Source organism: Littorina saxatilis, linkage group LG17 (genome assembly GCF_037325665.1).
Source record: "Littorina saxatilis isolate snail1 linkage group LG17, US_GU_Lsax_2.0, whole genome shotgun sequence".
In the NCBI taxonomy this organism is placed as follows: domain Eukaryota; kingdom Metazoa; phylum Mollusca; class Gastropoda; order Littorinimorpha; family Littorinidae; genus Littorina; species Littorina saxatilis.
Window position 1 is genome coordinate 40,664,883 of NC_090261.1, and position 13,257 is coordinate 40,678,139.

General features: G+C 40.5%; 1 protein-coding gene across 1 annotated transcript in view; it reads right to left on the bottom strand.

Moving 5' to 3' along the window:
• Positions 1-13,257, bottom strand: part of LOC138952819 (myosin-I heavy chain-like) — a 181,102-nt gene that overhangs the window by 54,849 nt on the left and 112,996 nt on the right. The window contains exon 20 of the mRNA XM_070324555.1: positions 9,675-9,951. Coding sequence (XP_070180656.1) covers positions 9,675-9,951 — 277 coding nt within the window. The remainder of the gene's footprint in view (positions 1-9,674; positions 9,952-13,257) is intronic.

Below are 13,257 nucleotides of genomic sequence, written 5' to 3' on the forward strand. Positions count from 1 at the left end.
TTAATGTGCATCCCTGCTGGTGCTCTTGCTGCGATAGCATATAGCTGAAGAGACAAGCCAAAGAGTGTCTCTCATGGGAATTGGCGGCCGTGAAAATGGAGGGCAAAAGCCAGGTTCACAGCCAGGTCGCGGTGTGTTAATGGAGTAAGGTCTCCAAACGAATTGAGTGCGAAGCACGTTTCCTTACTCCTGCAATACGTGAACGCCAGAAATTGCTTAAGTTCTCTTTTGGGTTGGTTTAAATGCGAACAAAAGTCAATTTTGTCTTCTGCGTCTCGTGTGAAAAATACTGAATTCTGGCGAATGACGCCAAACGACCAAGTTTAGTTGAGAAGGAAATGTACGAGAAATTACAATCACAGAAATAACGATTTGAGTTTTAAACTGAGATGGCAAAATGGTGAAAACTACGGAAAGCATTTTTGTCTAGCTTCACGCCAAAGTCTTGCGAAAGATATGTGTTACATACATCGATTTATTTCCACAATCCTATCTCGGTTGTCATCCAGTGACTGTAGCTAAAATCTTTAAAAGTTTTCTAAAACGTTTCTTCGTATACACCCCCCCCCTCCCCCCCTTTATGTGTATACGGTTTCGTATTTGCTGATCATACATTATAACCTTCCTACTCGTCATGATTTTAAGCCTACCTGAAGAGAATGGCTCACTTGTCTCGATGACTTCATTGTCATTACCAGGACTTTCAACCTCTGCGAATACAAATCAAGGAATTCCATCAATAGTGATGATTCGTTTTTGATCGGTACAACATAATAACCTCCCTACTCATATCATTTTGACAGTCACGTTGAGAATAAGCACTCTAGCTGGTCCGCGTGAGTGAGTGACTACTATTAGAACACATATCCTGCGGTGACCATCGGTTAAATCAAATCGACCCTTTCCATCAAAACCATCGGGGTTTCTTTTTGACTGGTGCCTTTTTACCTACCTATACTCAATCATACAATTTGTCCGTCACGAAGTGAACACGGGCGCGAAGGTGCCGATCCCAATGATTGGATTTAGTCACGAGGACAGCCGGGCCCCGCTGATTGGTCCATAAACTATTAATCATCACCCACTCGGGGACACTAAACCAAACCACTGACGCGCGGAAGGGATGCACAATTACCATCGGAGAATACTACGTTATCGTGCGTTCTTGAGAAGGGACAGTCGGTGTGTCTATAGATATATATGTGATGGTACCACTGAGACTTCAATCATCTGCGTTTTATTAACGGTCAATCAAGTCGCCCGCACCAATTCTCCGACGGCTCCACCGGCTTGGGCATAGCATGTGGAAAAGCGAACTGTAACATTTCCGAGTATTTTCGGCATTCAAAATGAAGAAGATTCACCGCGTCACGAAAACAAAAGAATCTCACGTGAATTAAACAAAAACACAACAGCAGATAGTTCATGCATGCCGGCTGAAAGATCTGCGTGTTTGGCAGTTTGCTGATTCGCATAAAAATTAACGCCATGCAGAAATTTGATGAGATGGCACGAGAAAAAGAGAAAAAGAGAAAAAAAACTAAAAAAACACGCACGAACGAATGCTTGCACACACACACACACACATACACGCACGCACATGCACGAAGCGACTCTTGCTATTTATTTTTGGTTTGTCGAGAGAGACACGCAGCTGCTACTGCAAAATGTAATGATTGTTGTTTTTCTTCAAAAAGCACCGAATACCGTCATGTTGAACGAAAACTACTGGAAAGTTTTTATTTGTAAGTTAAATCTACCGCACTCGCGAGAAAATGTCCAGAAATACTAAATACCTTCAAAGCACAAATTGAAAATTTAAAATCAAGTAAATAACAACACAAGACAGTCACGTCGAAACAAACAACAACAAGGTATGTCTTGTGGGTTGGGAAGGGGTTGGCGGTACTTCAAGTGAGCGTACTTCTATACACACACACACACACACACACACAAACACACACACACACACACACTCACTAACACACACACACACACACACACACACACACACACACACACACACACACACACACACACTCTCTCTCTCTCTCTAAATGATGCTACCTGACCAAAATGAGATCAAGATAGGCTCGGACACGCTGCTTATCTGACGTTAGAGCGCTTCTGCAGGATCGCTGCACTTCTTGTGTTCAGGGTTCCTAAATTAATTAAACATACCACTACCTTATTTGAGTAGTTAAAAACCGTTAAAGGTGTTGCTTCTTGCTCAAAAAGTACTGACATTTTGCTGAACTAAGGGGTCTACGTCAACTAATTGTATTCCAAAGCGTGTATGCAATGGTTCTTAATAACCTAAAATACAAATAATCAATCAAGCAGTGGCAATTCAATCTGCACATAACCCTCTCGCGTTCTCAATCTCGATTTCTTTTTTATTCTCCCAACACAGAATGTTCAAGATAAAGGCTAACTGCTATTTGTTGCTATTTTTCTAGTGTAGAAAACGAACAATGCAGGTTTACAGGCAATTTCTCAGGATTCTTCTTCTTGGGGCAAAATCCCCCTTCAAAATGTAAGTTCCGTTGTCTTTTGAGATGTATGAACAGTAGAATAAAATGTGAAGGGTAACACAACTGTTCTACACCAGCTAAAACAACAAGGAACCGGTATTCACGTTAACCGGAAATTACCGGTATTTTACTCGTCATTATCAGAAGATTTCGGAAAATAAATCAACGGCAATAAACCGAGTTGGCCCCGCGGTGTGGGGTTCACGATCCCATCTCAAACAGTCGCTGTTCTTTCAGCATTAGTGGCGTCACTTCCACTGGGTTTTCGCAACAAGATCTGTGCAGAACTGAACTCCTAAACTTCTCATCATGCCAATCTTTAATGTCTTTAATTCTTTCTCTCTCTCTAAACAGTGGCATTTTACAGCACCTGCGGCCAAGACTGATTGTAGCGATCTTTTGCTTCAATTTCACCCGCAATTTGTCAATTTTTACTTCCCCTTTCTGCTGGCTATTCGCGTAATCGATTCTGTTTTGAACTCGTCCGGATCCAATCACGCCCTTTCAGTCAACATTGCGCTATGTTTTTGAAGGCGAATGTGGCTTGCAGCGCGCGCGCGTCTGTGTTGTGTTGTGTTGTGTTGTGTTGTGTTGTGGTGTGTGTGTGTGTGTGTGTGAGAGAGAGAGAAAGAGAAAGAGAGAGAGAGAGAGAGAGAGAGAGAGAGAGAGAGAGAGAGAGAGAGAGAGTGTGTTGTGTGTGTGTGGGTGTATGTTCAAACCTGATTTAATCCAGTTTGCTATTTTTGTGAATTCTGAAAGGTTTCTTTTGTGTTTTTCCTGATTGAATAAGCCTTCCGGGAATTATTGCAGGACTTGATTTGTTGCAAAAGAATCGAAACAGGAAATATCAAAAGGACATTAACTTGAAGACAGCCAGTGAAGGAATGTCTTCTAAAGTCGTCCTTTGTTTCAAGTATAGCGATAATCCGATTTCCCCTTTGAACAACATCAACAACAAAAATGAAATAGGTCAGAGGAAGGAAGAAGGCGGGAAGAGAGATAAATACCGTTAAAAATAACAAATATTGTCGAGATGAGACATTCGCAGTTCACAAATAAGACGGACGAATAAATGTAACCTTGTGCCTATAGCTTTAATTGTGATCACAAAAACAGCCATGAATAGAGGAAACGATGTGTAGTTTGCAACACTAGCAAGATTTAAAGACATTCGCAGTTTGCTAACATAACAATGTTATAAAGGTATTAAACTCAATGACTGGATAGGTATAAATAGGCATTTTTCCAATAATCTAAGCAGAAATGTATTGAACAGAACGGATTAAGCCAACTCTTTTTCTATATTTCCATCTTTCTTTCAAAGGGAAACAAGTTCAAACAACACTCACCTCAGCACTAACACTTGATTACTCTCTAGCCGTGTAGTGAAAACTCTCCAGGAAAAAAACGAGACTTATTCAAGAGGCAAATAAGCTGCCAAAATGCGCACAATGAAATGATAGTGAATGACTAAACTCCTGCTGATAAGCAAGCAAAAGACACCTTTGTACATACAGAGCTCAGATTTGTACTCAATGTGTATTGCTTTTCCACAAACTTACTATCAAGTGACATGAGAAGTTCACTGTACTGGTTTTCAAAATGAAAAATAACCATCCGAGTGTCAAGAACACTAGCAAAGAGAACAAGCGAGCTCAGGTTTGCACTCAGTTTGAGTCACTTTTTCAAAACGTTGCTAAGAAGCAATTAAGTACGATCACAGCACTGGTTTTAAAGGCCTACTAAAGTGCAAAATTTTTATTCGCCGAAAACATGTGTAATAGCAATCTGGTAAATGTTCCGAAGACCATTTTGTAAAATTTTGCGTGGCTGATTTTTTATTGAATAAAAACCGATTCCGCGCACCTGTCCATTCTGCGAGAGACACCCCCGGTGCCAGTGACGTCATGAGTGTAACACGGCCTTCAAGAGCAACATGGCCGACGGTGTTAGTAGCGCTGCCACTGCGAGTACGTATGTTTGAAAAGAGATTCCATCTTCGAAGCGGAGAAGATATGGCTTCGCCTGTGCTGTCGCTGAGTGCAGCAACAATCATGGTGAATAGAAACTGTCCGAGTCTCAGGAACACTAACACAACGATGCAAGCGCAGATCTGCACTCAATTTGAGAGGCCTCTCCACAAAATTGTTATGAAGCAACTGAATGATGGTCACAGCACTGGTTTTAGAGAACTGGGTGATTGCCAGGAACACCGAAGACTGTGTTCAATACGGTCTCTGGGAACATCAGTAAAAAGAAGAGGCGAGCTCATATTTGCGTTCAATATGTGTTGCTTCTCTTCAAAGTTATCATGAATCACCAAAAGGAGCCTCACTGCACTGGTCAAGGTGAAAAATCTCTTCAAGTTTTCACGAATGTAACCAGCAAAACTACGAGTCGATCTCACACGCTTATCAGGCCAGAGGTCGAAGGCGGTTGTAAACAAGATTTGTTTGGGCAGGAGGTATATACAGTGCAGGAGGTTACCTGTAATCTATATATCTACCTGTATATCCAAGGTGTGAGATTTTCACTGAGCCTGTGGAGGATGCGGGGAGGAGGGTGTTGTCGGGAGGTGCGGTGATGATGGCACTGGAAATGAGCCGTTACCTTCTACATTTGGATAGGTCGAATTGGGGACTACCAGTGTGCGTTTGAAGTTGAAACAAGGAGTGGGGTGGAAAGGAAGGAGGGATGATGCAATTTTCGTTCCTTCTCCTTTTGTTTTTTTAATCCTGCGGCTGTGTGACGAGTTTTCCTGGTACATACCGACAAGGTGATGCTAGCGTGCATATGTATTTATGTGCGTGCGTGCGTGTTTGTCTTCCCTCCTGGCTCTGTTCTTGCCATTTGTGTGCTCTCGACCTTTTTCTTTTTTTAAAGAATGATTCATCACTCTCATCCTCTATTTCCAGGATATCTCCCTATAAAAACAATCCGACCCTATTTCTTCTCATGTTCTCTCTCTCCAAGGTTTCATACAAACTTCCATGTGTCTTTGCACAGTGAAACCATAATTATCTGTGTACAAAAAGCGGATAGTAATACATGCGGCTGTTTTCTTAGATGCAGTAGCTTTGATTTTCCGAGTGAGAAATTCGCACATGACTTACGGCATGTGATTTAGATGCCAGTCTGTCTCTCCCCCGCTTGGATGATGAAGCTTTCGTCACGAGATTTACAATAAAGACAGACCTGGCTTATCCCAACCTCACCCGCACCCCTTCCCTCTCTCTTTCTCGCTCAAGGCGCGGTGATAAAAACGCCGGTGATCTACAGGGTGTGTGGTAGCTCCTGGTGAGTTCTTTAAAGGTTCTATCTTGTGCAATAGTCGTCTTTCAAACAGTGTTTTTTGTGTTGTCATTTTTTAACAAATAAAATGTATCTGAATCCGAGGTTCAAAATTCAGAACTCGGCAAATCGGCAAGGTCAAGCAATCAAACCAAGTCAAAGCAAACAATAAACACGCTTTACTAAACATTTTCACTACATTTTGTTTAGATAAAGCATTATTCAGAAGGTTTTACAAGATGCCTGTTTTTTCTGACACCTTTACATTTCAACCAGTAAAATATCAAAAATGCCATATTCCTGAATTATACACACAACAAATTCTCAAAAGTTATGGTACCATATATTGGTATTAAAAAAAAAAAAAGATCATTTTACTTCGAGGAAGAGGATGGGAGTTAGGGCAGAAGAGAGAATCATTCTATTATACACATGCCTCAAAAGAAGCCGAGAGTTCTGGCAGAAGACTGCAAACATGTGGAGCAATCGGTGAAAAGTGAATTCAAAGTTTATTCCGGCAGAAACCCATTCCCTTTAACATTCCCACGATTCAGGTCACTTGCAGAGTACTTACACATTCGCACAGAGAGAGATTGAGATAAAAATGCGAAGTGAAATAAGTTCGTGGCATACGCTTACTGTGCCAAAACACGATGAAGATGTTCCGCACCCCAAAAAATGTTGTTACTAAGAGATATTAGGAAAGATAAAATGGCAGTGTAAGATTCAGTCCTTTCAACAACGTAAAAGAACTAATTTTCTGATATCATCAAAGTGTTTTGCTGGAACGTTCTTTGAAGAAGGTGGAATTTGTGTTTCTTTGGGGTAAATATTCCAGAAGAAAACTGGTTATCAGCACTCGTAATTGTGCACTGGTTCTACACATTGTACCACTTGCCGCCTTACCTCTTAGCGGACGACCTTTTAGACTGACTCGGATAATTTGAATTCTTGCAGTGACAACTGTTCCGTTATTCTACCAAATCTGCGTTCTTATTTCAGGAGAAAGCAGCTACGATTTTCAGAGGCATTCACAATTTTGAGTTAATGACTGCAGAGACATCGTTTTCCAGCGAAGATCAGAACCCTTTTCTGACTGCAACAGAAGACTGAGAAATAAAGATCAAAACACTTGGCTGGCCCGTCCTATTTTGAAAGAAAAATATATAACCTGTTTGCATTACGGCAGCTTCGTCAAATAATATTTCGCAATTCGTTACAATTAAACCAAGGATTTACAACGTTATAACAGAAGAACACAAGCGGCCCTTAAACTTCTGTGTTGCTTATTCTAAACGATCTTCCTGATCTTTCTCTTCTTTTTTCCTTTTGAATTATTTTACCTTATTCTTCCCTCTTACGAAAAAGCTCCACTTTGCGGCATTCCTTTTTGTGAATGCAAATACTTGTGTTCTAACATTTTCCACTTCATGAGGCCAACGGTTCTCCTCCAAGCCGATCTTGTCCATGGATCAGAAGAAGATTTATCATCCTCATCCTCGTCAAAAAAAAATGACCCTGCTCCTCCTAATACGATCATCCGTCATCAACTTTTCATACTACATGTAAAGCCATGTCCCTGTAACCAGAGGAAGACCCGGTCACGAAACTGAAAAACGTACTCTTCTGTATAGAGTTCAGTTCATAATTCAAACAAAGTTCAAGGTCTGATCTTTGCATGCGAAACCAACAGAAAAAGTGTTATGTTTTCATTGCTTGTGGCTATGTTTTATTCGGGGGTGGGGGTTGGGGGGGAGGTGGGGGGAGAGTGCTCGCCGACTTGTTCCACTGGACCCGCCGGGAAGGGAAAGATTCAGAAAAAAAATCAGAGAAACCATAAAATCGCGTTTACAAAAACTATGTAAATTTCAAAGCTTCTGCAAGGTTTCGCCACTTTCGTCGAATGTGATTCTATTTCATCGTAAAGTAATTTTCTTCGGGGATTTAAGATACACGTTTTGCTGCATGAACTTCTCCATTCTGAAGACGCTGACTTCTGCCGAGTTATGAAGTAAGGTCAGAACACCTCCAGCCACATTTGCTCCCTTTCTCATTAGCCTAGTCGCAACAAATGCGATCCCTTTCGCCTGCTCAATTCTGTTTATTTGCCCGTTACACATACGCCCATATGCCCATGATGAACGGCATATAATGAGGCATTTTTCACTGATAGACGAAGTACACTCTCCTCTGCTCATACTCTCACGAACGACAATAGACACAGCTTGTTTTCATCTTCTTCTGCGTTCGTGGGCTGAAACTCCCACGTACACTCGTGTTTTTTTTTTGCACGAGTGGAATTTTACGTGTATGACCGTTTTTTACCCCGCCATTTAGGCAGCCATACGCCGTTTTCGGAGGAGCTTGTTTTCATCAATGGTTGAGGTGTGTTTTACCTTGCGAGCATTCGCTTTCACGGAAAGGGAAGCTTTGGGTACAACAGTTACTATTGCATGTGTGAAGAAATGCTCTTCGGTGTTGGAGTAGGATTTTGTGCGTGCGTGAAACTAAGTGTAAGCAGATGGAGGCAGGAATGAACAAGTCGCGTAAGGCGAAAATACAATATTTAGTCAAGTAGCTGTCAAACTCACAGAACACGTGGAATTGACAAGAAGAGCGGGGTATTCGTTGCGCTGAGAAGGATAGCACGCTTTTCTGTACCTCTCTTTGTTTTAACTTTCTGAGCGTGTTTTAAACCCAAACATATCATATCTATATATTTTTGGAATCAGGAACCGACAAGGAATAAGATGAAAGTGTTTTTAAATTGATTTCGAAAAAAAAATGTTGATAATAATTTTTATATATTTAATTTTCAGAGCTTGTTTTTAATCCGAATATAACATATTTATATGTTTTTGGAATCAGCAAATGATGGAGAATAAGATAAACGTAAATTTGGATCGTTTTATAAATTTTTATTTTTTTTTACAATTTTCAGATTTTTAATGACCAAAGTCATTAATTAATTTTTAAGCCACCAAGCTGAAATGCAATACCGAACCCCGGGCTTCGTTGAAGAGTACTTGACCAAAATTTGAACCAATTTGGTTGAAAAATGAGGGCGTGACAGTGCCGCCTCAACTTTCACGAAAAGCCGGATATGACGTCATCAAAGACATTTATCAAAAAAATGAAAAAAACGTTCGGGGATTTCATACCCAGGAACTCTCATGTCAAATTTCATAAAGATCGGTCCAGTAGTTTAGTCTGAATCGCTCTACACACACACACGCACGCACGCACACACATACGCACATACACCACGACCCTCGTTTCGATTCCCCCTCGATGTTAAAATATTTAGTCAAAACTTGACTAAATATAAAAAGATGGGTTAAGCCACACATTTCTTTTAGAAACGTAACAGGGGCAAGAGGAAGGATGGAGGGGTGTGAAGAGGGGTGAGAAATGAGATCATAACAACATGAGATCCAAGGCTATATAATTATGATGACTGTAATGGTGATGTTTAAGATGATGATGAAGACGATGCCAATTATTAAACACAAACACTACTAACGTCACGAACACTATACAAATGACAACCAGAAATGCGAATGACAAGTACAAAACGATTACCAAACAGCCTATCTAAAACACACACACACACACACACACACGCACCAAAACACAACATGTAAATACAGAACTAAATAAACTAAAATGTATGTCCCCATAGCAATAGACAAAACACACACACACACACAGCACATCAACCAACCTTCCAACCAACCAAAAGTCAACCAAGCAACACCTGACATTTTTCCAACCCGCCAAACCAACAAACCAAAACTCTCTCTCTCACTCTCTTTCCCTCCTTCTCTCTCTCTCTCTCTCCTTCCTTACCTTCTCAGTCTCAGACCACAGTCTGTCCAGCTGTTCAAACTGCTGGTTGATGGCGTCCAAGGCCTGGGCTTTCCCAGCTTCTTTCCCAACCTTCTGCACCTTCTCTGCTTCTTCTTCTTCTTCTCCGTGCCCTGCGGCTTTTTGCTCCTCTCTCTCCTCCCGAAGGAAATTGAACATCTCATCAAGGTCAAGGCTGTTAGGCGACACTGGCGGCTTGTGATTGGTCCACATGGATTCGATGAGGTGGGTGAGCGATTCCAGTTCTATCTGGGATTGTCTGATAACGGGAGAGAGAAAGAGAAACGTATTAGAGTGATGGTTTGTATTGTCCACGTGAATTTGATGAAGTAAGTCGGAGATTCCAGGTTTATCTTGGATTGATGGAGAAGAGAAATATATAGTAACCGGAATAATAGTTTAGATGTAGTGTGGTTTGGCTGGCGAGACAGTGAGTTACCGTACTTTCCGGGTCATAAGGCGCGACTTTTTTCCTCGAGTTTGACCCCCTGCGTCTTGTATAACGAAGCGCCTGATCCGTGTATGAAATACGAAAAAAAGCAAAGTGACCGCCTGAGTACCAGTCAAACAACTTGTGATAATGCATGTTTCAGCTACTAGGTACTACCCTGGCCAAGTTTCCTCTCAAGACATCAAAGAGACCGCCCCATAGGTTAAACTCGGTCACTGACCCCGGTGCAGGAAGTGTTTCCTCTCTCAGATCTATGACAGGGGAACCACCTCTCATAGCAAAAACTGGGTCATTGACCCCTGGGAAGAAGGTCAGTGTCTAAACAAGGCAACCCAGCTATCACAATGGACCTGCCTTTGATCTCGCCGCACACACAGAGCACACATATTTCCACTCTGTATTCTTCCTTTGATGTGCGGCTTATTTTCATTCTTCGACCGTTTGTTACCGGTATACTTTTTTAATTTTGGTGCGCCCTATCGGCCCCCTGCGCCCAATGGGTGACTGGATTATAATTTTGTTTAAAAAGAAGGGGGTGCGCCTTATGCGCTGTAGCGCCTTGTAACCCGGAAAGTACGGTAGTTGGTTATTCAGTTAGTATATCATGATCGCCTTATTAGCCATAAAGATGTGTCTAGGGGTGATCGTAATTAAGACTTGGCTTAAATGATAAAACTGCGATGTAATACCCTCGATGGCAGCAGAGGCCAATTAAAGAAATTATAAATATTGTCTCTACTTTCCAACAAAATAACAAAACATGATCATGTACAACTGCTTCAAATAACCCAGGAGTAACCATCCAACCTTCCCCCCACTCTCGCCGCAAAAATGAACATAGTTACAGACGATACTGATGTTGCTAAGACTTGAGCACAATCTTTTACAATACAGGAATCGATGTAAATGAACTGAGAAATACATGTAGTAATGCACATGTACAAACGCGACAATAAGCTTAAACCATGACATTCTTCAATAATCTCTGTTCAGATTTTAATTGTCAAATATGTACCTAATTATACCTCTCCAACAAGTAAAACAGTTGAACATCGACAGACCTGTACATTTTAACCAATGACGGAAACAGAAAAAGACAAAAAGCAAAGGAGAAGAAGAGCTTAAAAAGAAACAAGTCGCGTAAGGCGAAAATACAATATTTAGTGAAGCTCAGTCGAACTCACAGAATGAAACTGAACGCATTGCATTTTTTCCGCAAGACCATACACTCGTACCATCATCTGTCCACCGCTCGTGGCAAAAGCAGTGAAATTAACAATCCAGAAAAGCGCGGTAGCGCTGAGGAGGATAGCACGCTTTTCTATATCTCTATTCTTTTTAACTTTCTGAACGTGTTTTTAATCCAAACATATCATATCTATATGTTTTTGGAATCAGGAACGGACAAGAAATAAGATGAAATTGTTTTTAAATCGATTTTGGACATTTAATTTTAATCATAATTTTTATATTTTTAATTTTCAGAGCTTGTTTTTAATCCGAATATAACATATTTATATGTTTTTGGAATCAGAAAATGATGAAGACAAAGATAAACGTAGTTTTGGATCGTTTTATAACAAAATAATTTTAGTTGCAATTTTCAGATTTTTAATGACCAAAGTCATTAATTAATTTTTAAGTCACCAAGCTGAAATGCAATACCGAAGTCCAGCCTTCGTCGAAGATTGCTTTACAAAAATTTCAATCAATTTGATTAAAAAATGAGGGTGTGACAGTGCCGCCTCAACTTTTACAAAAAGCCGGATATGACGTCATCAAAGACATTTATCGAAAAAATGAAAAAAACGTCTGGGGATATCATACCCAGGAACTCTCATGTAAAATTTCATAACGATCGGTCCAGTAGTTTAGTCTGAATCGTTCTACACACACACACGCACAGACAGACAGACAGACAGACAGACAGACAGACACACACACACACACACACCCACACACACACCACGACCCTCGTCTCGATTCCCCCTCTATGTTAAAACATTTAGTCAAAACTTGACTAAATGTAAAAAAGGAAAAAAAGGATTCTAAGGAATTAGCGCAAAATAAACACCAACATTTTTTTCCCCAAAGTCTCGAAAACTTTAAAACTATTTTTTTTTAAACAGAAAGAAAGAAAGAACAAAGTGAAGAAGAACAAGTCGCGAAAGGCGAAATTACTACATTTAGTCAAGCTGTGGAACTCACAGAATGAAACTGAACGTAGTCCGCCGCTAGTGCAAAAGGCAGTGAAAGTGACGAGCCTGTTTGGCGCGGTAGCGATTGCGCTGTGCTTCATAGCACGCTTTACTGTACCTCTCTTCGTTTTAACTTTCTGAGCGTGTTTTTAATCCAAACATATCATATCTATATGTTTTTGGAATCAGGAACTGACAAGGAATAAGATGAAATAGTTTTTAAAACGATTTCGGAAATTTAATTATGATCATAATTTTTATATTTTTAATTTTCAGAGCTTGTTTTTAATCCAAATATAACATATGTATATGTGTTTGGAATCAGAAAATGACGAAGAATAAGATGAAATTGTTTTTGGATCGTTTAATAAAAAAATAATTTTAATTACAAGTTTCCGATTTTTAATGACCAAACTCACTCATTAGTTTTTAAGCCACCAAGCTGAAATGCAATACCAAACCCCGGCCTTCGTCGAAGATTGCTTTGCCAAAATTTCAATCAATTTAATTGAAAAATGAGGGTGTGACAGTGCCGCCTCAACTTTTACAAAAAGCCGGATATGACGTCATCAAAGGTATTTATCGAAAAAATGAAAAAAACGTCCGGGGATATCATACCCAGGAACTCTCATGTCAAATTTCATAAAGATCGGCCCAGTAGTTTAGTCTGAATCGCTCTACACACACACACACACAGACAGACAGACAGACAGACAGACAGACAGACACACACACACATACACCACGACCCTCGTCTCGATTCCCCCCTCTATGTTAAAACATTTAGTCAAAACTTGACTAAATGTAAAAATGAGGAGGAGAAGAAGAAGAAAAAAAAGAAGATGATAAAGAGCTTAGTTACGCCAATGGAATTGTCCCCTAAACCCCATTAGCAGGGTGACAAGGTAGTGTCTCC